Source organism: Moschus berezovskii, chromosome 14 (genome assembly GCF_049115385.1).
Source record: "Moschus berezovskii isolate FMDL1 chromosome 14, NW_MosBer_1.0, whole genome shotgun sequence".
NCBI classification, from domain to species: Eukaryota; Metazoa; Chordata; class Mammalia; order Artiodactyla; family Moschidae; genus Moschus; species Moschus berezovskii.
The window spans coordinates 9,966,073-9,992,020 of record NC_142473.1 but is presented as its reverse complement, the minus strand read 5'-3'; the positions used below and the strand labels follow the sequence as shown (position 1 = coordinate 9,992,020).

Here is a 25,948-nt window from a genome sequence, read left to right as displayed (position 1 = left end):
CTTGGTGCCAAAGGACAGGTGACTGCTTAGGATTATTAAAAATTGCATAAGCCTTGATTTAAATGATGCAAAGTCAATGAACCCTCTATTGTTTGCTTTTTAAAAATCTGCCTTTGATAACAATTTGATAAAATCAAATGTTTTGTTACAGGTACATTTTAAGGAATTCATTATTTTCATGGTTTAAGTCTGGCATTTGTTTGACTGATGCCTGAATCTGCCAATACAGCACTTTCTGATTTCCCTGTTATGAAAACCTGCCTGGAATTCCTAGGAAATCTGTCAAGATGGGTGGAGAAAATGCCATCTTGATTGTGGAAGATGATCTATGTTGAAGGAATTTGCTCAGCACCTCCATTGCTGTGGGGGAAACATTGAGAAGCAGGCAGAGTGGGTCTTTCAGAGGTGCCTTGATATTTGCCTGTTGTATTATTTCTGCTTTGTGTAATCTCTCTCAGAGGACCAAATTCCAGATGGGAAAGAGAGATTGTTACCAAGGAAAATACGAGATAAAGCAGATGTGAGATGTAACAGTAACAGGTAAAATGTTGATAGGAGGTTTTTAACTTTAAAAAGCACAGAAGAGGTAAGGATGTATGAAAAGTACAAAGCTGACCTCAGAGTTTAGGAGTTGCTGATTCCTATCATGTGTTGTAGTTCACAAGCGTTTAAGTTCTGCTTTTCACCTTTGGAGTGAACTCAGGAGGAGTTTAGAATGAGGATTAAAGATCAAGGGCTCTGGGTCAGTGGACACAGGTTTGAATCCCAGCTCTGCCTCTTAATTGACTATAAGATCTTGGATAAAGGAGTATATTTACTTGTGCCTCATTTCTTCACTTGGAAAATGGAGTGACAATAAAAATAGTAACACTGAATTTGTAGGGCTGTTGTGAAGATTAAATGACACAATCTTTATACAGAGTGTGTACATAGAAATTATTATTAACAAAATACAGTGCTTGGTGTAATATACTGAATAATAAAGTAAGTGTGATTTCATCTGCTATTTTACAATTTAATCAGTTTACATTACCTGGTAATTACCGTTCAGTTCAGTCGCTCAGTCATGTCCGACTCTTTGCGACCCCATGGACTACAGCACACCAGGCCTCCCTGTCCATCACCAACTCCCAGAGTTTACCCAAACTCACATCCATCGAGTCGGTGATACCATCCAACCATCTCATCCTCTGTCGTCCCCTTCTCCTGTCGCCTTCAATCTTTCCCAGCATCAGGGTCTTTTCCACTGAGTCAGTTCTTCACATCAGGTGGCCAAAGTCTTGGAGCTTCATTCAGCTTCAACATCAGTCCTTCCAATAAACACTCAGGACTGATCTCCTTTAGGATGGACTGGTTGGATCTCCTTGCAGTCCAGTTACTGTTACTTCATTTTAAATAAGTTTGTTACAATCTTTTACCACACTGCCTTAGGGCTATGTTTACAGGCTTTTTAACACCAAATGTACATCATTGGTTGTTGTTCAACTCATGTGTTATCTGCTGACTTTTAGAGTCACATAGGCTTTCCATTTGGTATAGAAGTTGTAAGAGTGTTAAATGTAAATCTCGTTTTCTTCTCATGGGTCAAACTTTTTCCTGATTCTTAAAGTTTTTGATTATCTTAAGATGGAAATAATCTGCCAACCTGAAGTTGTAATATATGGAACAAGACTATACTAAAGTATATCAAATGGGAATAAAACTATAATAAAGCCCAACATCGAAGCAGTGAAGTACAGGACAGAGGCATTGTATCCCAAATAATCTTTTTTAAACCAAAATTAGTGCTTTTTTCTCATCTGCTAATTTTGGTAAATTAAGAAAGATGACCACAGGAAAAGAGAAAGAGTAAAAAGCAAAAAACATAATAATTCCAAATGAATATAATCCTTAAGAAACTGTTTTATTCAGTGTCTTGATTTGTTAATTAAGTTCCTGAAAAAATGGTTACCACTATGGAAGCGAGAACCACTTTTTTAATTTAAAAATATGGACCAGTCCATTTCATGTTAATTAAAGTTATCAGTAAACAATATATAGGGATTATGATGGTAAAAATATTTATTTGTGAAATAGAAAAAATAATCCAATTAGAATGTCCAAACGAGTTGCAGATGACAATAGCTTGCAAATATATCTTCAGTATTTAGGAGTTCTTCCGAGTTAGTTAGTGTTAGTTGCTCAGTCATGTCTGACTCTGCGACCCCGTGGACTGTAGCCCGCCAGGCTCCTCTGTCCATGGGATTTTCCAGGCAAAAATACTGGAGTGGGTTGGCATATTTTAATCTTGATGGCTTCATGACATTGCTGCTGATGAAACATGCCACTCTGTCAGGGCAGCTAACGGCGTGTGTGTACTCTGGTGGGGAAAGCTTCTCACTCCTTCTACACTGGGAATCACTCTTGATATTGACTAATTCCATTCATGATTTTTAACTGAAAAGTATTTTCTAAATAATATTAAAGCTCAGAATACCTGAGCAAAGCAGAAACATTTGGCAAATAAAGCAAGGTGTTAGCTTTATTCTGAATCTACTCAGTTACATCTCTGAAATGACTCTCAGAGCAAGACACCCTCCACGCCAAATGTATCAGTAGAACTTTAAATTCAGTTATTCTGGAATCAAGGCATGTGTTTATATATTACTTAACATATTGGCATGTACAGTGTATGTTGTTCGATTCTTTGCATCCCCATGGACTATAGCCTGCTATGTGCTGCTCTGTCCATTGAATTCTCCAGGCAAGAATACTGGAGCGGGTTGCCATTTCCTACTCCAGGGGATCTTCTCGACCCAGGAATTGAACTGTATTCATGTATTTAGTTATATGCCCTATTATTTCATACAAGGTAATTTTTTTCTGTCTTCTTTACTTTAGAGGTTATGTTTGAAAGCAAGGGGAGACGTATAGAAGCTCAAGATTGCTGAGGTCCCTTGATGTGATCTTAGGGCATGAATAACAAATATTTTTTAAAATGTATTAAAAACCTCTTAAGTAATTATTTGGGAAAGTAAAGTTCTTTTGAATTTTGAAAGTTACTAAGAATTTGTTGTAAATACTGAGCCTAATGAAAAAAAAAGGATATAAGCTTATTTTGATTACTTTAACAGACAAACTTAGAAGAGTGAGAGGATATTGTTGAAGAATATACAGGCAAAAAATTGATGCATACCATTACTACCAGCTCTGAGTAAAATGAGTTATTAGATAGTGGTGTTTAAAAATACAAGTGTCCATGTTCAACTTTTCTACAGTGATTATTTGTAGAAGTTTTGAAACTTTGCTCAGCTTTGGAGTAGAAAGGATAAAAAAGAGATTAAATTATTTACATTTAAGAACTAAATAAGTGCCTGTTTTCATTTCTTCTTTTGATAAGGTTTAGAGTATTACTCTTGCCTTTCCTACTGATTTCTAAATCCTCTGGCTATTCTCTGCTGTAATAGTCTTATGACTCATAAGAGGAATATTTGTGTGAAAGATTAAGATGCTAATTCTTTTAAAATGATATCCATAGACTACCATATATAGCCAGCATCAGTGAAATGAAAAAAATCCTGCAACAATCGAGTTTTTCAAAATAATATTTTCTTTGGAGTTAAAAAGGTAAAGAGGTGATAAAACTTTAGGTTAAAATTTTACCAACAGTCATTACTTTATTGGAACATTTCTGAGGTGTAAGTGAGTTTGTAGAACGCTAATCTTTTATAAATTTACATACTAAACCTATAAGCTATTAAGTTAAAATCTTAAGACTCAAGTTACAGTTAAGAAAGTCTGAAGAGTTTCGTGTTACAAAGTTCTCTGAGCTTGCACTCGGCCTTTTCCTCTGGGAAATTCTTCTGGCTGTAACAGACTAACTGATTTAAAAGTCTTCCTATTCAACCTTGAAATAATTGAATTGTTCCCTTTCTAAATTACTCATTCAACAAATATCAGTTACTCTATGCTAGACATTGTAATGGCCACTTGGATTATGAAGTTAAGGTAAAATAATTTTCCCCATGCAACAGTAAATGCTATGGGAGAGACACATAGAGCTGAGAAAGTGGAGGGGAACAGGTAGATAGCACTGCAGAGGGCAGAGCGGACATCTTTAAGGTTTGTTCATTCCCGCAACAAATGCTGGATATTGAACATGTGCAGAGCACAACTCTAAATCATAAGAGTATAGAACAGAAACAAATACACAGGGTCATCAGTTCAAAATGGAAAGGGAAAAATAGTTAAGAATTAGATAGGGATTGACTGGGGATGGAGGGAAATGATCATCTTTAGATAGCTTCTCCAGGCTAGTCCTCTGTAATCAGTGATTTTTGAGGAAAGATCCAAATGAACTGAAGAGACATGCAGATAGCTGGGGAAAGGAATGTTCCATGCCTATCGCAACAGCCAGGTCAGAGGGGCTGAGGCATATTTGAAGAACAGCAGGAAGGCCATTGCAGCTGGAACAGAGCCGGTGAAAAGGAGCATGGAAGCCATATTATATAGGGGTTTGTAGGTTTTGAACAGAGCAGGGACATGATCTGAGTAAGTTTTTTAAAAGTAGGAAGATTAGTTACTGGGCAATTGCAATAATTCAGGGGGAACAATGGACCAGGGTGTTTGAAGGGAAGTGGTAAGAAGTGACTGGACTCGGTTCCTAAATTTTAGTAGTTGAGTGGGACTTAAGTTTACAGAAGAAAGAGAAAGGTAAAGGTAGCATTTTGTGAGAGATCACTGAGCCTGAAACCCCCAGCCCCATATAACTTGTGATAGAATGAATGGTAAGGATGTGAGACTAAAGACAATTAAGAAGGCTGGGTCCTGAAAGATTTGGGAGACCTTTAAAAATGACTCCTTTCTTCTCCTATAGAAGGGAAAACCTATGGGTTACCTGTTTTTAATTATCCAGTCATTTCATCTTTGAGACCAGATTTTATCATAAGCTTATCTTGATCTTATATGCAATTTTCATGAAGTATGTATAATTAGAACAAAATGGCAGAACTTCCAAGAAAGAGTTGGAATGACTCTTTCTAAAAGTATCTTTTATAAGCCTGGCCCTCTGTCAAGCACTTTCTCCTTTAAATCCTTTTAGCAATTAGTTGAGAAAGTACTTATCTCCATTTTTATGAAGAAAGTTAGAATCAAGTAGATCAGGAATTTGCTCAAGGTTAGAAGGCTAATAATGATAAATAATTATAAATATTGGATTCAGAATTTGAACCCAAATCTGTCTTGAGTTTAAACCTTTCATAGTTTTCTTTAAAGTGTGCTGTCTCTAAGTTTAATTTCATTTATAATGCATGAAAGAAAACAAGCTGTATTAGTTTTCTGAATTATAAATCAGTTCAGTTCAGTCCCTCGGTCGTATCCAATTCTTTGCAACCCCATGGACTGCAGCATGCCAGGCTTCCCTGTCCATCACAAACTCCTGAAGCTTGCTCAAACTCATGTCCATCGAGTCGGAGATGACAGCTAACCATCTTGTTCTCTGTCGTTCCCTTCTCCTCCTGCCTTCAGTCTTTCCTAGCATCAGAGTCTTTTCCAATGAGTCAGTCCCATCAGGTGGCCAAAGTATTGGAGTTTCAGCTTCAGCATCAGTCCTTCCAATGAATATTCAGGACTGATTTCCTTTAGGATTGACTTTGATGTCCTTGAAGTCCAAGGGATTCTCAAGAGCACACCACCACAATTCACAGTATTATAAATCAGTGGTTCTCAATTTGTAATTTGTAAAGGAATCTCCTGGGGAGATATATACATTTAATGCAGATTCTGATTCTGTAGGTCATGGGTAGGACCTGAAATTCTGCATTTCTAACGAGTTTCCAGGTGGTGCTAGACAGCTGGTTCATGAACTATGTAGATAGAAGACTCTAGAATGGTGAACTTAAAACCACAGAAATGTTATTAAAGACCCACTTTGTTATTCCTATTCTTATTTTATCTCTATTTTCAGTTAGGAAACAAAACCTTTCCTAAGTACCTATTACATATGAATGACTCCACCATTTCACATGAGAGCTCATTTAGTATAAGAGCACTGCAAAATGTTACCAACTTATTAAAAAAAAAGTTTATGATCTATAAAAGCACAAACTGAGGATCAGAGACACTGACTTGACCAAGATTAATCAATCATTCTTTTCACAGGTAAGTTCTTAACCATTTCAGCTCAATAAACTTCAGTTGTATTTGGTGGTAGTGCTAAGCCCTAAGAGATATAAAAACCAAAAAGTCAAGACTTAGAGACTTAGAGCTTCCTGGAAGACATGCAAGGATGTAGGCAAATGAATGTCATTCACTGAGGCATCTGCTAAAATGGGCATGAGAACAGTGGCTAGGGACACAGTTTATGGTAGTGAGTAGACTACAGGTAAGTAGCAGTGTCGAAATTCCAATGTAAGCCTTAAAATAGTTCAGTTCAGTTCAGTTGCTCAGTCATGTACGACTTTGGACTGTAGCACACCAGGCCTCCCTGTCCATCACCAACTCCCAGAGTTTACTCAAACTCGTGTCCATTGAGTCGGTGATGCCATCCAACCATCTCATCCTCTGTCATCCCCTTCTCCTCCCACCTTCAATCTTTCCCAGCATCAGGGTCTTTTCCAGTGAGTCAGTTCTTCACATCAAGTGACCAAAGTATTGGAGCTTCAGCTTTAGCATCAGTCCTTCCAGTGAACACCTTTAGGATGGACTGGTTGGATCTCCCTGTGGTCCAAGGGACTCTCAAGAGTATTATCCAACACCACAATTTAAAAGCATCAATTCTTCAGCGCTCAGCTTGCTTTATGGTCCAACTCTCACATCCATACATGACTACTGAAGAAACCATAGCCTTGACTAGACAGACCATTGTTGGCAAAGTAATGTGTCTGCTTTTTAATATGCTATCTAGGTTGGTCATAACTTTTCTTCAAGGATCAAGTGTCTTTTAATTTCATGGCTGCAGTCCCCATCCACAGTGATTTTGGAGCCCAAAAAATTGAAGTCTGTCACTGTTTCCACTGTTTTCCATCTATTTGCCATAAAGTTATGGGACCAGATGCCATGATCTTAGTTTTCTGAATGTTAAGTTTAAGGAAACTTTTTCACTGTCCTCTTTCAAACTTTCATCAAGAGCCTCTTTAGTTCTTCACTTATGGGCTAGAGTTTAATCTTACCTTAGCGACCCCATGAACTGCAGCACGCTAGGCTTCCCTGTCTTTCACTATCTCCCCAAGTTTTCTCAAACTCGTGTCCATTGAGTAATGAGTTGGCTCTTAACATCAGGGAGCCAAAGTATTGGAGCTTCAGCTTCAGCATCAGTCCTTCCATTGAATATTCAGGGTTGATTTCTTTTAGGATTGACTGGTTTGATCTCTCTACTGTCTAAGGGACTTTCAGGGGTCTTCTGTAGCACCACAGTTCGAAAGCATCAATTCTTTGGCTCTCAGCCTTCTTTATGATCCAGCTCTCACATCTGTACCTGACTACTGGAAAAACCATAGCTTTGACTATATATTATATGGACTTTTGTCAGCAGAGTGATGTCTCAGCTTTTTAATACTCTTTAGGTTTGTCATGGCCTTTCTTCCAAGGAGCAAATGTCTTTTAATTTCATGGCTACAGTCACCATCCACAGTGATTTTTGGAGCCCCAAAAATAAAATCCGTTACTTTCAGTTGTTTCCCCATCTATTTGCAATGAAGTGATGGGACTGGATGCCATGATGTTAGTTTTTTCATGTTGAACTTTAAGCCAGTTTTTTTGTTCACTTTTCTCTTTCACCTTCATCAAGAGGCTCTTTCGTTTCTCTTCGCTTTCTGCCATAAGGGTGGTGCCAGCTGCATATCTGAGGTATTGATATTTCACCTGCAATCTTGATTCCAGCTTGTGCTTCATGCAGCCTAGCATTTCTCATGATATACTCTTGCATACAAGTTAAATAAGCAGGGTGACAGTATACAGCCTTGACGTACTTTTGTCCCAATTTTGAACCAGCCCGTTGTTCCATGTCCAGTTCTAATTGTTGCTTGTTGACATACAGGTTTCTCAGGAGGCAGGTACTGTGGTCTGGTATCCCCATCTCTTTTAAGAATTGTCCACAGTTTGTTGTGATCCACACAGTCAAAAGGTTTTAGCGTCGTTAGTGAAGCAGAAATTGAACGTACCACTCAAAAAACATGGAGAACTCTTTTTCTTGATTCTAGTGCAAAATGATAAACTCTGAGTTAAACTCACTGTTAAAGAACAAATACAAGATAAGCATCCAAAAAATGAAAATTTCTATTCATTGGTGGGGAAGAATGTTAGTAGTGGGATGGAAATTAGGAAAAACTTTACAAAGATAGAACATGAAAATAGGGCAGGATTTCGATGGCTAAAAATCGTGAGGGCTCGGAGAAGACAGGCTGGGGTTTGTGCATGGGGGATACTTGTGGAGGTGAGAGCTGCATGACCCTGCTGAGTACTGGGAAGACAGGCCATGCCAGGAGGACTCACTTTGAATGGATTACTAAGTTACTGATGCGTTAGAATCATCTCACCAAAGAAGTGCATGATGCATAGGAGAGGAATGAACCTGTGTGTTTGTAGGCGAAGCCCTCTTGAGGAAGGCGCGTCCACCCTGGGGAGGGAAGAGGAAGAGTTGGCTGAGCAACTGAGCAAGGCGGGCGGGAGAGGAGCGCCTCCGGGAGGTCCTCGGAGAAGGGACAGGAGTTGGCAGAACTGAACCATGACAGAGTGAGGAGGGTGTGAGCTGTAGTGGCGACACTTTAGACCCTCTTCAGTGTGCTGTGTCATGGCTGGCGACAGAGGACCTTGGATAGCCCAGTGAAGATTTGGGAAGTTTTCCTGGGGGCCTTAGGGAGCTCTGAGTCAGAGCTGCTTCCTCAGAGGAGGTGTGAAGCAGGATGCTCTTAAGGTACATAAAATGTGTCGATTAAGACCAATTGGGAGGCTACTGCTGAAACTTAGTCATGGAAATACGAAAGTCTACATTTAAGTTTTATTTGAGGAACAGGGGCAATTGTATTGTAAAGTAAAATCAACTCAAATATGAGAACATGTTTTGTGGAGTGTTGGTGTGCAGTTGGTGGAGGAGAAAGACTGGTGTTGTCCCTGTGAGAAGTATTAAAGATGTAAGAGCCATCTATGTGACTATGACTGAAGCAATGAGATTTCGTGAAAGTTCTAGAAGAAGAAATTTTTTAAAACACTCCTTTTGATTAACGTTTGTCATAGTCACAGTGTAGTACTTAAGAGCATGAGTTCTGGAAATCTAGACTATCTGGGTTTGAATCCAGCCTCTGCCAGTTACTAGTCTGGGCTAAGTAATCTGGGGTAACTTTTCTGTGCTTCAGTTTCCTCATCTGTAAAGTGAGGATAATAATAGGACCTACCCATGGGACTGTTAAATGAGTTAGTATGTGCTTGGAAAGAACTTAGAACAATGTAGTAATGCAGTTAGTGATTCATCATAAATGTCAGAGACCAGAATTTCAAAACTGAAATTGGTCAAAATTAGATTCCTTTGAAAGATGTATTGCATCTACTTTCTCCAGATGCTCTTCTTGATTGCCCTGTACTTTGAACCACTCATCGGGTTTTGTTTAGTAAACTTTCAGTGTCCTGGGTTACTTCTTTATTCCTGAGTTGTGGGGTAGGTGAGAGGGAGAGATTGATCATCTAACTTGTGGCATAATCAAGACTTTCTGGTTTGATTAGACGTTGCTGATGGTTTGAGTCATTTCTGATGCAAGAGGGTCCTTAGGCAAGATCAGGAAGTTGGCGCTGAGTCACCCTCAGTATTAGGACGCAGAATATTCTGTTTTCAAAACAAAAGGAAGTTAGTGTTTGTTATAGTAGTTTTCAGCTAGTAGTAGTAAATACTACATAAAAATTTATTTTTCCCAAGGATAAGTAATTCTAATTTATTAATTAATTATAGGCTACTACTTTTTTTTGTTTTTCCTAATCAGATTTCTCACCCTGGTTCAGTTCAGTTCAGTCGCTCAGTCGTATCCGACTCTTTGCGACCCCATGAACCGCAGCACGCCAGGCCTCCCTGTCCATCACCAACTCCTGGAGTTCACCCAAACCCATGTCCATTGAGTCGATGATGCCATCCAGCCATCTCATCCTCTGTCGTCCCCGTCTCCTCCTGCCCTCAATCTTTCCCAGCATCAGGGTCATTTCAAATGAGTCACCTCTTCGCATCATGTGGCCAAAGTATTGGAGTTTCAGCTTTAGCATCAATCCTTCCAATGAACACCCAGGATTGATCTCCTTTAGGATGGACTGGTTGGATCTCCTTGCAGTCCAAGGGACTTTCAAGAGTCTTCTCCAACACCACAGTTCAAAAGCATCAATTCTTCGGCGCTCAGCTTTCTTTATAGTCCAACTCTCACATCCATACACAACTACTGGAAAAACCATAGCCTTGACTAGATGGACCTTTGTTGACAAAAGTAATGTCTCTGCTTTTTAATATGCTATCTAGGTTGGTCATAACTTTCTTTCCAAGGAGTAAGCATCTTTTAATTTCATGGCTGCAATCGCCATCTGCAGTGATTTTGGAGCCCAGAAAAATAAAGTCACCCTGTTTACATCTTATTAAAGTGATGACCTCTTATTGTTTACCTTCATGATCCAAGGCCTACTTTTTATCTTCTCCTTATCCCCAAAAGACTTTGCTGCGGTGGTTAAGCCTAATAGCCTAGCCTTGGAAAACTCCCACACCTTTCCCATGTCTAAGGGTCTGAGTCTCATGTATGCGCACATTATCTGGGATGAAAATGTTTGTTGCCCACTTGTACATATTTAGAGGTGATCCATGAGTTTGGAGAAGTTGTTACTATCCTTTAGGATTGGTGGTCCCCTGTAGGTGTTCCCCAGTCCACCATTTGCCGGTTAAAATGCTTGGCGATCTGTGATCGAGCCTGGGTCATGAGAACACGGTGACGGCGAGCGGCAGCCCTCCTCCTCTGCCCTCCTCCCGGCCCCTCCTGCGCCCCTGCCTGAGATGCTCGCATCCCGGGTCATCCCATCTTGGCTTGCTTTGTGTTTGAGTCTCCGTCCTAAGGTCACCATCTCAATGAGCCCCTTCTTAGTCCACATTTCTGAAAGACCGTCTCCAGGTTTGGTTTGGTTTTTTGGGTTCTTTTCACTGCACTTATCATTAGCCAGCATTGTACTCTACATAACCTGTCTGTCTTCCTGGCTAAACCATAATCCATGAAGCTGGAACTGTTTTGCTTATTGCTGTATATCCAGGGCCTGGATTAGTACTTGAATATAGTATGGTGTCAGTGCATACTTACTGAATAAAAGAGTTTGCCACATCCTTGTGCCTTTAATTTCAGTGATACTTCAGTCGCTCAGTCGTGTCTGACTCTTGCGACCCCATGAATCACAGCACGCCAGGCCTCCCTGTCCATCACCAACTCAGTGATATTTAGTAATGCAGAAATTGAACTTAACATGGAAAGGATAAAACAGGATATTTTTCTGTCACAGTCAGAAGTGAAGAATTTTAATTGAACTTTGTTTTGATTGCGTTACTGTCAGCCAACATGTATTTGTGCCCTTTCTGAGCAGTAGGCACTCTGCTCAACAGTAAAATAGAAAAATGCATAATATACACTTCTCTGTTCAGGTATTGCAGTCTCGCCTGGTAGAAAACACGTATGGACAGCACTGTGTGATGACTATTATGGCATTAGGTATAAAGAAAATATTTTGTTAGCACAGAGAGAGGATTCCTCATTTGAATTGAGAAAGTGAAGAGTTCTCCACTAAAAATGGTTTGAAGCTCAGTTAAGAGTAATAATTCCCACGGATCACACCAGTTTACTTGCCTCCAGAGTCCCTACTCTTCGTTACCATCTGGTCATTAGAGGCCAAAAAGAAATGTTTCTGGTCTACCTCTCCATGATAGTTGCTTGGACCATTTCAGTTTTTTAAAAAAGAAGCATTGCCCTTCTGCTTTATCCTGATAGAGGCTGAGCCATTTGCCTCATCTTATTCTAGCAGAGGTGACTGTGTGCTGTCCTCAGACATGTAGTGCTTGTTAGTTTAGTCTCTGAACTGCCCCGATGCCTAACAGTGGACAACTGTAGTTTCATAAAAGTTGGATACATTCAGGTAACAGTTATATACCAGCTAAAGAATTGTAAGTAGTTATTTTTTATATCATTGTTTCTCAAAAAAGTGTTCCTTGGACCAGCAGCATCAGTGTCATCTGGGCATTTTCAGGCCAAATGCAAACCTACTGAATCAGAAATTCTTGGGATGGGGCTCAGCTTGTGTTTTATCATAAGTCATTAAAATATTACTACTTACATTTGCTTCATTTTATGTACTCCGTATTGGAGAAGTTTTAATATTTATGACGCTAAAATCAGGATCTAAATTGAACTCAAAACTTTTCTCTGTATATATTTTGATCTATCCCTGTACTCTCCTCTTGTAAATCTAGTTTTTTGAGAAGCCCGGATTCCCCATGGACTTCCTGGCTTTACTCCATTCCAGCTCTAGCCCACACAGATGCTTGAATCAAACTTTGAGTAGCCTGTGCCACTTGATGGTTCAGAAGATACAGCACTCTTGCTGTTTCAGCTTCTTGTGGTTATTCATCAGTTAGCTTAGTTTAACACAGTGACTTAGAAATTTGCATTATCAAGTCACTGAATTTCATCCCAAGAGCATTTAAATAAAAATTCTCTTGTGTGTGAATAAAGCGCAGATCTGTTATTATTTATTTAGTTCACATTTGAAGTTGAAAATTTTTTTCTTTCCAGTTTTGTTTTTTCTATTAGAATTCAGTTGTGATGCAAAGCTATTTAAAGGTAATGTTTCCTCATTACTCCTTTGCCTTTGATTAGTAGCTTTTTCTGTAGAGGACATCCTGTTTTAGACAGTCTCTTTCCATGCATTAAATTTTTACTTAGTGTTAAATGAACATAAACATAAAAGCATTCTTTTGTGTTTAGTATATATATTTGGTATCAGTTTGAATGCTTATAAAATTTTACCTTGACTGTTCTACTTAATATGTACATATTTACTTCTTTAATTAGAAATATGGGTGAGAAAATAGGCAACAGTCACTACTTCTTTTTTTGTACCAGTCTTGTCTCTCCTTTATATCTTCATGTCTAAAATTAGTTGTTTAGTCACTCAGTCCTGTTTGCCTCTCTGCATCCCCATGGACTGCAGCACGCCCGGCTTCCCTGTCCTTCTCTGTCTCTGGGAGCTTGCTCAAACTCACGTCCACTGAGTTGGTGATGCCGTCCAACCATCTCATCCTCTGTCGTCCCCTTCTCCTCTTGCCTTCAGTCTTTCCCAGCACCAGGGTCTTTCCGATGAGTTGGCTGTTCGCATCAGGTGGACACAGTATTGGAGCCTCAGCTTCAGTATCAGTCCTTCCAGTGAATATTCAAGGTTGATTTTCTTTTGGATTGACTGTTTCGATCTCCTTGCAGTCCAAGGGACTCTCAAGAGTCTTCTCCAGCACCATAGTTCAAAAGCATCAATTTTTTGGCTCTCAGCCTTCTTTATGATCTAGTTCTCACATCTGTACCTGACTACTGGGAAAACCATAGCTTTCACTAGACAGACTTTTGTGGGCAAAGTGATGTCTCTGCTTTTTATTATGCTGGCTAGGTTGGTCATAGCTTTTCTTCCAGGGAGCAAGCGTCTTTTAATTTCATGGCTGCAGTCACCATCTGCAGTGATTTAGGAGCCCAAGGAAAGAAAATTAAGATTAGTTAGAGGTTTATTTTTTGTTTTTAAATTGAAGTATAGTTGATTTACAATGTTGTGCCAACCTCTGCTGTATAAAGGTTTGTTTTTGATTGTTTATAGTATACAAGAACAGAACTGGAGGCAAGTTTGCTAAATTTAATTTTTGAAGTCTTGGGTTTCCCTTCTGGTTCAGCTGGTAAAGAATCTGCCTGCAATTCAGGAGACCTGGGTTCAGTCCCTGGGTTGGGAAGATACCGTGGAGAAGGGAAAGGCTACCCATTCCAGTATTCTGGCCTGGAGAATTCCATGGGCTGTATAGTCCATGGGGTCACAAAGAGTCGGAAACAACTGAGTGACTTTCACTTTCACTGTTTTTAGTGAAATACTAAATATTATACTTAATGACATATATGAAAAATACTTGAGAAGTATGATTTATATAGGATAAATAGCTAATGATTTAAACTTAGTATGAATGAATAAAGTCATTATTCTGCTTTGCAAATTTAATGTATCGAAGCACCTGCATAAGTTTTGGGGATGTATTTATGTCTTTAGAAAGCAGCACACTATGATTTTAAACAGGATCTCTGATGTCACATTGCCTGGATTCAAATCTTTATCTTGGGAAAGTTTACTTTGTTGTCTACCTTGGCAGGTGATCTGTCTGAATGTCACTGTGTTTCCTCGGTATGATGGGGTTAAGCACAGGGTGTGCAGTGTAGTAATAGAGCTGGTGCCATCGCTGCGGGGGGTGCTGTGCAATGCACAGTTTATTTTAAACAAAATGTGGAAGCAATTCTGATATGTAACACTGGGATAAATGAATTCTAATATATCTGTAAGCCTTTGACTGTGTGGATCACAATAAACTGTGGAAAATTCTGAAACAGATGGGAATACCAGACCACCTGACCTGCCTCTTGAGAAACCTGTATGCAGGTCAGGAAGCAACAGTTAGAACTGCACATGGAACAATAGACTGGTTCCAAATAGGAAAAGGAGTACGTCAAGGCTGTGTATTGTCACCTTGCTTATTTAACTTATATGCAGAGTACATCATGAGGATATGCAGAGTACATCATGAGGAACCCTGGGCTGGAAGAAGCACAGGCTGGAATCAAGATTGCCGGGCAAAATATCAATAACCTCAGATACTCAGTTATTTCATACCATCCTTATGGCAGAAAGTGAAGAGGAACTAAAAAGCCTCTTGATGAAAGTGAAAGAGGAGAGTGAAAAAGTTGGCTTAAAGCTCAACATTCAAAAAACTAAGATGGCATCTGTTCCCATCACTTCATGGGAAATAGATGGGGAAACAGTGGAAACAGTGGCAGACTTTATTTTTGGGGGTTCCAAAATCACTGCAGATGGTGATTGCAGCCATGACATTAAAAGACGCTTACTCCTTGGAAGGAAAGTTATGACCAACCTAGATAGCATATTAAAAAGCAGAGACATTACTTTGCCAACAAAGGTCCATCTAGTCAAGGCTATAGTTTTTCCCGTGTTCATGTATGGATGTGAGAGTTGGACTATAAAGAAAGCTGATCGCCGAAGAATTGATGCTTTTGAACTGTGGTGTTGGAGAAGACTCTTGAGAGTCCCTTGGACATTGGGGAGATCCAACCAGTCCATCCTAAAGGAAATCGGTTCTGAATATTCATTGGAAGGACTGAAGCTGAAACTCCAGTACTTTGGCCACCTCATGCGAAGAGTTGACTCATTTGAAAAGACTCTGATGCTGGGAGGGATTGGGGCCTGGAGGAGAAGGGGACAACAGAGAATGAGATGGCTGGATGGCATCACCGACTTGATGGACATGAGTTTGAGTGAACTCCGGGAGTTGGCGATGGACAGGGAGGCCTGGAGTGCTGCAATTCATGGGGTCGCAAAGAGTCAGACACGACTGAGCTGCTGAACTGAACTGAACTGATCTGAACTGAGTAAGCTCTGTGAAGCCATTAAAAAGAATGAGAGAGACTTACGTGTTGTGTTAAGAAAAGAGGCCCATAATATATATTCAGTGAATTAAAGCAACTATGGTTCAGGTATAGCATGACATCAGTAGTTATGCATGTGTATTACAAAATGTGCACAGGAAAAAGTCCAGAATATATCACAAAACGAAAGTTCGGTTTGTCTCCTGGAGAATAGATTACAAGAAACTTTCACTTTTCCATTTTACTGTTCTACAAATTTAAACACTTTTTAAGATATCAAATGAGCCGTAAAAAACACTTAAGGAGCAAAAAGCACTGGATTAATATCAGATCATTCACATATTCTGTTTATAATAGAATATGTCCACTCACACTATTTGATCTGCTTCCGTCCATCTGTGAGAAATTAGCAATCAATAATTTCCAGCTCTTTTTCTTAACCAGGTAAGAAAAAGAGTGGTGACAAGAACTGGTGGCAAGTTTGCTAATTTTAATTTTTGAAGTCTACTTTTCTTAGTAAAATACTAAATAGTATACTTAGTGACTTATATATGAAAAATACTTGAGAAATGTGATTTATGTAGGATAAATAGCTATATTTATGGCTACAGTCCTTGCGGCTGCAAAGTGTGGTAGTGTTGAAGAAAAAAACTAGGGAATCCGTATACTCAGGCAGCTTCATAGGCTGTAATGACATCTGTCAGGGCCATTGTGTCAGTGCTTCCTGTGATGCGTCCAGTGACTTCTGTCGACCTGTTCATCATCGTGTCTTAAGAACTTAAGAATTTTATTACTTGTTTTTCAGACTCATTGAGCCATCTTCTGCAATTAAAGTTAGTAACAAATCCTTGGGCTTCCCTGGTGGCTCAGTAGTAGAGAATCCACCTGCAGGCTCAATACCTGGGTCGGGAAGATCCCCTGGAGAAGAAAATGGCAACCCACTCCAGTATTCTTGCCTGGGAAATGCCATGGACCAAGGAGCCTGGTGGGCTACGATCTGTGGGGTCGCAGAAGAGTCGGACACAACTGAGCAACTAAAACAAAAGTTCTGAAGTTTCTGACTTCCTGGTGGGGAAACAGAGACCAAAGTGACACTGAAGACTGCTGAGAAAGTGGTTTTGTTTATACGTATTTTCCAAGCCTGCTTCCCATTCACCTCTTAGTAAACACAGGGCACCAGCAGCAGAGTCCCAGCTCTGGACATAGCATCATATGCAGAACTTCACACTGAGGACTGGAGGAGGGTCTTCCCCTGTGACCTTTAGTAGGAGTCCAGAACATTCCAGCTGCATGTGCCTGCATTCCCTAACATGATTTTGACCCCATCAAAGATCTTTGATAATAGTATAATAGCAAATTGGTCTGTTTGATACAAATGGAACTGGCCTAGAATTAGGGCCTTGGGTCTCATGGGCCCGTGTGAATGGTCTGTTAGCCACAGTTCCTCTTCCAGCACCACTCACAAGGCTGTCTTGGACTGCCAATACAGTCAGTCCCCTGCACACAAATGAGTTCTGTTCCAAGAGTTTGTTCATAAGTTCAACAGAGTTAGCCTACGTACCCAACTAACACAATTAGGCTATATAGTATTGTACTGTAATAGGTTAATAATATTTTTTTCAAAAATAATACATTAAAAAAACACACAGTTTTACTCTTACGGGATAGTACCTTGAAAACTACAGGAGTAAAGTATGACGGCTGGCGTGAACTGGCATCTAGTGAACGGGCAGGTCCCGACTGGAGCGGGGAGCTGAGGTGCAGGATGGGTGCGTGAAGGATAAGCCGGACAGGGGACACAGGGCAAGCTGGTCTCCCTCGTGCGGGCCCTGGGAGCTCAGGCTCCTTGCTGCATTCGGTTCTGTCCGCCTTCTTGAAAGAATGATCCGATGACGCTGGGTAGAGCATGCTGTATTGCTGTACTCTGCACAGTGCTGGACAGTGAATTGCACAAAAGCACAACCACGTGTAGAGGTGCGCTCGTGTGACAGTGTGCACCAACTTCGGAAACACGGTTGGGCGTGCGCGTTTGCGTCTTTGCAAGTTCACAACTTGGAGGTTCGTATGCAGGGGACTTACTGCCTAGAGAAAAGGGACTTGTTCCATTTTTGCACAGGAGACACACTTAGTCTCTAATCTTGGATGTGGAAGATGAATAAAAAGTTGTGGGAGTGAGAGGGAGGGGCCGTGTGTAAACTTATGGCTGACTCACGTTCCGGTGCGGAGGGAACCAAAGCAACGTTGTGAAGCGGTTATCGTCCCCTTAAGAATAAGTTTTTTTAAAGTTTAAAAATGACAAATATTTAAAGAAAAGAGGTGCTATGAGGAAACTGGCTCAGGAGTCAGGCTGCTGGGTTTGCGTGTCGTCTGTGAAGCGCAGCTGGGCCACGCGGCATCCCTTGCCCGTTGGCGTGGAGCTTGCCCTGCTGCCTGCGTCCCCAGTCATCGTCTGCACGTGAGTCCGTGCACGCGTGTGCTTGGCACCGTGCCTGGCGCACAGTGAGCTGTCAGTTCCTGTGGGTCTGTTTCCCTTTGCCTCTCCTGATCCTCGTGGGGGTGGGAAGTGGAGGAGACAAGGAGGAAACGTGCCTGGGTTTGATCACTTACACTGGGTCTCATTTGTTGCTGTTCCCTCTCAAAAGCAACTCGCTTCCCTCATAAGGATAGACTCATTTTGGTGGTGGTTTAGTTACTATGTCATATCTGACTCTTTGTGAGTACATGCACTCCAGCCTGCCAGGCTCCTGTCTATGGGATTCTCCAGGCAAGAGTACTAGAGTGGGTGGCCTTTCTCTTCTCCAGCAGATCTTCCCAACCCAGGGATCAAACCTGGGTCTCCCGCATAGCAGGTGGATTCTTTACCAGCTGAGCTACAAGGGAAGCCCAAAAGTGAAAGTGAACCTTGCTCAGTCGCATCTGACTCTTTGCAGCTCCGTGGACTGTACAGTCTATGGAATTCTCCAGGCCAGAATACTGGAATAGGTAGCTGTTGCCTTCTCCAGGGGCTCTTCCCGACCCAGGAATCAAACTCGGGCCTCCTGCGCGGCAGGCAGATTCGTCCCGAATAAGCTACCAGGGAGGCCAGAACCAGCCAAACTTTCTGCGCTCTTGGCCCTGTCTCCCAGGTGTTGCTTCCTCACGCTGTGGTTTTGGAATTTGTACCTCTTTTCTTTTTCTTCCTGAGAAGCATGCCTCCCAGCAGTCCTGGTCCTTACTGCCCCCTCCTCCCGCCCCCCACACACATCTCTGACAGACTGAAACTTCCAGCCCCATCCCCACCTCCTAGCAACTTCTGGGCTGCTGCAGAATCAGCTCTTTTCAACCACGTTTTCTCTATTACAGTGTTCTTGGTATGTGTCAGTCACATAAATAATGGAAATCAATGGCCGCTGGCAGGCTAAGCCAAACTGTGCTCTGTATTAAGCAGAATGTTTATGATACCGTAGTGCTGTGAGAACTCTTGCACAGATTCCTTATTAAGAGCTCTGGGGTCCCTAGGAAGGTACTGTCACGAAACGGGCTGGATGGGGGACAGTCCCTGAGCTGCCGCACTCCGTGTCTTGTATTAACAGTAGTAGTGATTGGAGAAGGAAATGGCAACCCACTCCAGTATTCTTGCCTGGAGAATCCCAGGGACGGGGGAGCCTGGTGGGCTTCCATCTATGGGGTCACACAGAGTCGGACACGACTGAAGTGACTTCGCAGCAGCAGCAGCAGTGATTGTTTGGGTCATGACTTCCAGAGAGTTTTTCCAAAATCTGAAGTTTGTTTACATCTGTGTCTCTGGGGATGTAGATTTTATTATTGGATAATTTCTTCTTGGTGGAGAAGAATCAAGTATTGGGGTTTACCTTTCTCAGAACACATGCTTAATTCTACTTTAATGAGTTGTTTTATGTCAGGATGTGTTTTCTTTTTAAATTAGCACCTCTCCCACTTTTTTTATTTTTAGGTGCACCAAATAAAAACCAACTGTGATTTTTTTTTTTTCTGTTGTTTATAGGTCCTCTTCCTGATGGATGGGAACAAGCCATGACTCAGGATGGAGAAATATACTATATAAACCACAAGAACAAGACCACCTCTTGGCTAGACCCCAGGCTTGACCCTCGTTTTGGTAAAGGTTCATCTCAAAATCTTTTAAAATATTTTTGATTACTGTTTCTTGGTATATGAATTTTGGAAGGTACATTTAAATTAAGTTGCGTTGCTTTATAATTTTAAAAAATGACTGCCTAGCCAACTTATCTATTACTGTTTTTATGCCTTTCACTTTAAACTTGAATTTGGATCTAAATCAACTTTTTAGCTTTGACTTCTTGGGATGGGATTAGAGGAATGTTGTGGTGGTTTACTAACCAGGCTCACTGTTTCTTTCACATTTTTGAGAAGCACAGTGGTCTTGTTTAAAATGATCTTTTTAGCTATAGAAATAATCAGGCTGTTGCTTCATCTAAAACCTGAAATACCAGCTTTTGTCGGTGAGTGACCTGGTGTCTGCTTATGCTTAACTTGAGAGAGCAGTGACTCCCATCCTGTGTCTCAGTGTTAAAATGTTTTCTGTCCTCAGCTGGGGCAGGGACCCCTGTCACCTAGAGATAGGCCAGTGAAAGGGTTTTTCCCCTCTCTTTGTTTCTGCCCTCACTCCCCCACCCCACACCTATATTTTAAGGGTTTTTTGTTTTGTTTTGTTTTGTTTGTTTTTCATTTAGGAAACAAAAAGTCATATTTCTCCCTCAAATCAAATTACAAAAATCCCCATTTGCACAAAGAAATACTCCCCTCCCAAATGTGCATATCTTGATAATAGTATACAAGCTCTTTGGGGCCTTTTTATCCATATTTTTTCACTGTATTCCTTTTCTTCAGTTAGGTTTCTGAGATATTTTTCCAAAGCCATGGAAAAATGAATCTAAAAAGGAGCAGATCATTGTGGTTTTAAAGCTTTCGTCTTGGACTGGTTGTAGCTAAATGAAAACAATGTGCAGATCACTGAGTAGGTCAGACTGAGGGAGCTCGGAACCTTTGAAGCTTTGCAGGGGTTGACCTGACAACAACTGCGGGGCCCTTACGGGAAGGAGGAATTAACTCCTTGAATGCCATCAGAGCACAGTCTGGGGAAAAAGGGAAGAAAGAAAACTCTACCCAGGCCTGGGCAAAATAACTGCCCTGTTAGGAACGTTCGGAACAGTTCTGTGTCTGTGTGTATACCTTTTAAAAACCCCGACATTTGGGTTTGCTGCCCCAAACTCACTGATTGGTCAACGTTATGAACCGATCCCCTATTCAGGTAAACTCAGAATGGGATCAGGGCAGAGACTGTTGCTTTGACAGATACCCGGTTTGGCTTAAATGCAAGCCTTTTGAGCTTCAAAACCTATTTAGGTGTTAAAAAAGTAATGTGACATGTTAATAATTTGCAACTTCAGATTCTATTTAATACTTGAATAAGCCCTTGTGGTTGAAACAGGAACCCAAGTAAGGTGGAAAGTTTAATAAATGTTGCCATTTGTATGGACTAGACTGATAACAGCCATGTTTCCTCAAATCATCTCTAATGAAATGAATTCAGCTTGTCCGCATTTGGAAATTTTTTAAAATGGTACTGTGGGATTTTTCTTTCTTTATACATGAGGTTCTGAAAAATGATGACTAACTCTTATAGAAATCAGCAGTTGGAACAAAGGTTTTTGCTTTGTTTTTAAGTATTTTCAGTTAATAAAAAGTGAAGTAGAGCAAGTTGCCTGTGAGCTTAAGTAGATCCATTAATTACACACACAGCTTGGTCTTTTGTTTTAAATGGGAGAGAGTACCAAAAAAATAACAGTCTCCCTCCCACCTCAGCACATATGTACACACAGCGTACAGTTAAGTATGCCAAGAAAAGGCTCTGTAAAATGCTCTTACTGCGTTTAGTTTCCCCTGTTGGGCCCACTGTTGTATGTGTATTCCAGACAGGCTTGACAGCTTGCCAAAGCTTTTTATTTTGTGGCCCGACTTCTAATCTGTTCCAGACCTTTTCAGTCAGAGAGCTCAAGTGTAACTGAAGGGGAGCAGGAAAGGGGAAGAAAAAAGTGAGGGTTTCTCTGATCCAGAGTGACAGCAAATAGACACAAGCTGTTAGCTGCTGAATTTGAAGGAGTTTTCCTTGAAATCTGAAGTTCTATGGTAGATTGCATTTTATCTGCCAAAAAAATATAAACTATCCCCTTTCTGACCCTTTGAACCATGCAAACACCAACAAATGATAGGTTATTGCCTTCATGGTTGTGAAATTTGCTTTCCTATATTCCCCAAATCTATATTAAAGTATTTACCATTTTTTACCTTAAGTTGACCTATGTCTTTTTGACATTTTAGAGTGGAAAATACACTTGACCTCTCTCTAAGCTTGACTTTATCACTTAATCGCCTTCAAACACCAGCCTCTTTTATATTTCTGTTCTTTATCAGATGCTTTGGAATAATTTAGAAAAAAAATTTTTAATCAGTTCTTCACATCCCCCATTAAGTTAATAAGTTATCCATATAATATAAATTTAGGAAATTCATAATTTGTTACGCATTGGTTCTTTTTATCCGATTTTCTTGTTCTTTAACATTTAAAAACTGTCTTTAAAAAAATTATTGAAGTTTTTATTTTATGTTGATTTACAGTATTAGTTTTAGGTATATCTGTTAATGATTCAACATTTTTATAGATTACACTCCATTTAAAGTTATTACAAAATAATGACTGTTTCCCTGTTCTGTATTTTTCCCTGTTGCTTATTTCTTATACATAGTAGTTTGTATCTCTTAGTCTCATACCCTCTTCTTGCCCTTCTATGAAAACTATATGTTTTTGATATTTATATTATTTTACAGCATTGATGGGTAATTTGTAACAAATCATGAGGTGACATCCAGTGGCAATAAGAATTAGCTGATATTTACTGGCTGTGAAAAAAGGAGGGCTTTTATCTATTTTTAAGGAATCATACTAGGACTGTTTTTACACTTACTAAAGTAAGCTGATGCTTGAATATTACACAGGTCATTAAATTATTTCATATTTACACTTTTCCCCCTACAGATTTTATACTTGCAAACATAAAACGTCTCATTTTCTCATACATCGTAAGATTATTTATTTTATATAATACAGCCAGATGAATATTTTCCAGTGAAAGCCCTAATGAAAGCAAACCAAAAAAATTCCCATTCTTCAGAATGAAAAATCTACTCCAGAATCTTTTATGTGAGATCTTTTATGTAATGTCCCTGTTTATGTGAAAGAACATATTAAATAGTGTTAGAATCTGTGTTTCTGGAAATAAGTGCTGATGGGACCACGGGGATTAAAAATACATTTGGTGTAAATAAAGTACTGGAACTAGAGATGTGGATTAAAAGGTGTATCTTTTGAGTCTTAAAGGAGGTAATAAATAACCTAGATTGGCGAAAACACAATAGCCTTTAGTCACTAACAGCAATTCTATGCGTAGACATTCTGTGCATGGAAATGTAATAGGTAATTAAAACCTAGATGTTAATTTTGGTCCTTGGTTTCAAGGTATTCCAAAACTTGCTTTTCAGTCACAAACCAAAAGTTGTTCAGCACACCTTTCTGATCACAGTTAAATATTTTGCATCAGTAGTTAAAGGTCTGTTGAATTTTGTAAGTGTTCAGACATGAATTAACCTTTTCCCTTTTAAGAGCAAATGTTTCTGATAGCTGTTAAAAGTAATATTTTGCTTTTGATGAAGATGCACCTAATGACCAACTAAATATCTTACCCTCTGTTGTAGAGGAAGGGAAAGCACTGAAGGCCGTAGGAACTAACTCTGTAACTCCATTAATGGAGTCTTGGGTAGCTAGAATACCAGCATCAGCTCATTTGAACTTTTACTGAAGCAAGTCTCTTGATATTCTTGCATTAAAAACAAGTGTTTCCTTTGTTTTTTGTTTTGTTTTCCTTACCCTCTTTTAAATATTGCCTAGTGATCCTAAAATGTCAGTTTTGGTTGTGAACTATATTATTAACTACTTAGGGTGGGGAGGAAAAGCTGTTTCATTGTGTTTTAGGTAAATAGAGCTGTTGCTAACTGCAACGTCTTAAAACAGATAAATCTCACAAAGTTTGGCACGTAAAAGGAACTTCTTGTGACTCTTCTCTTCACCTTTCCTCAGAGGAGGAGGGAGGGGATGCCCTGGGCACTGAGGAGCGTTTAGTGCCCTGACTTCTGCCCACTGAGCCACAGTGCCACCCAGTCCGTGACTGCAAACCCACCAACGTCCATTTAAAAAAAGTACTGGGAAAGGTAGAGAATACTGCCCCAAGTCTGAGTTTCTCTGAGATCTAGGAAAATCATGACTTACCGATTTTCATAGTTAAGTGACAGAACTAGAATCTGGACTTGATCTTTTGACACCAAGAATTTTAAAGAAATCTAGATTGCAAGCAAGCAGTTAATCTTTCAAACACACCTAAGTCACCAATACTAACATATGGAAATTTCAGAGGGAGGAAAATGACAATGATTAATGCATTTACTTATGTACTGTGACTTCATATTGTGACTCACCTTGAGGAAATTACCAAGGTAGTGAGTTACCAGCTACAGAATTGAAACCGTCCAGTTGAATTATCAGGTCTCACCTCTGCCACATCCTTAAAAGATTACCTTCCAACCTCACCTTTTACCTTTCCCTTGACTAGGAGCTTACCACATTACAGGGCAGTCCATTTTATTTAAGGAAGGTTCTAATGACCAGAAAGTATGTGTTCCTTTACTACTCAGAAATTTACTTCCTTTCAAATTTGTGAATACAGTCCTAATATCAGAACGTTCTCTTTTAACTGTGGTTTCTCTAGTTTTTTCCTTGCATTAAGAGTTCTGAATTCTTTACTAGTTTAATTTCCTTCTTCTGGATGCCTTTCATTTAACTAGTGCCTCTTTAAAGGTAACACTCAGTGTAATTTTTAAATGCACATTATCCAGTGAGAAAAACAATTACAATACTTCTCTGACCTGGCATTTTATATGACCTTGAAAAATCCTTTAAAAGAAATTATCTAGCATCCTCTTTTCCCCATAGTAGTTGCATAATACATTCAATATGAATTTGAATAAAACTGTGATGCAGAAAAATTCAGTATGAATTAAACTGTGATGTAGAAACATGTACCTCCTCAGTTAGACACCAGGAGACCCAAGTTATTCTGGTATCACAATATAACCAATTCATTCAGAAAGATACCTGAGTTCTCACCTTATTTGGACTCATATACTGGATGCTTTTAAGAATATTTCCAGTCTTTCATTATTGTCGTCTCTGACTCTTTGCAACCCCATGAATTGGGGCCCTCCAGGCTCCTCTGTCCACGGGATTTTCTAGGCAAGAATACTGGAGTGGGTTGCCATTCCCTTCTCCAGGGGCTCTTCCAGACCCAGGGACTGAACCCGAGTCTATTGCATTACAGGCAGATTCCTTCCCATCTGAGCCACCAGGGAACCCCCTTCTTATTGTGATTTAATAGAATATGCTAGAGAATGAACTCTTCAGAGGCTGCTTTGGATCCTTGCTTAAGGTTACTTCTCAGTAGCTTTCTGGATTTGAGTGCCCTGAGGTTTCAAAGATACTTTTGAAATATTTATTGCACCATATAAGTTTAGCTTTTGGCCCTCTGGTCACAGCTGGAAATGACTTGTGAAGAGGAGACTAGGAAATCTTTCAGCTTAATCTAAAGATAAGCCTTATCACATGGTGAGTATGCCCAGGCAAACATCTGACAGGGAATGGCTAGTGCTGGATGGAAGAGTTAAGTTTTGTCTATACCGTCAAACTCTGACACATATAGGAATTTAAACATGCATGTGTTAGTAGGATTCAGCTTTACTACCTTAAAGATGGATACAGTTTTAGTGTGCTTGGTTTCTAAAATTTAGAACTTCCCTAAAAGTTGCTGTAATAGAAAGCCTGATGTAAGCTGATTTGAAGTGTAACTCCAGGCCATGTGCTCAGTGAAGCTCAATTTAAAACACACTGTTAGAGCCTGCTACAAATTGTTGCCCTCACTACATTTTTTCTTAACTTAAAAAAAAAAACAAACACTGAAATGAACGTTTTGATGTGTAAGGTTATGGAATATCAAAGTTAGTTCAAACTTGAGATTTGCAGTTTTAGTCTTTTTTTTTCTTTATGTTATATTCAGGAGGATAGTGTCAAAATAGTCTATTATTCATATATGCAATCTCTTCTATTCGCTTAGGGTGAGTAGACATACACTGTTGTTGTTCAGTCACCC

At 39.9% G+C, this 25,948-nt stretch overlaps 1 protein-coding gene across 8 annotated transcripts in view; it reads left to right on the top strand.

The window, feature by feature from the left end:
• YAP1 (Yes1 associated transcriptional regulator) overlaps positions 1 to 25,948 on the top strand; it is a 132,749-nt gene that overhangs the window by 69,223 nt on the left and 37,578 nt on the right. For 4 of the 8 annotated variants that reach the window (XM_055422882.2, XM_055422878.2, XM_055422880.2 and 1 more), the window contains exon 4: positions 19,660 to 19,773. In XM_055422882.2, coding sequence (XP_055278857.2) covers positions 19,660 to 19,773 — 114 coding nt within the window. Of the gene's footprint in view, positions 1 to 19,659; positions 19,780 to 25,948 lie in introns of all 8 variants that reach the window. The other 4 variants (XM_055422881.2, XM_055422877.2, XM_055422879.2 and 1 more) reach the window with 1 other exon arrangement.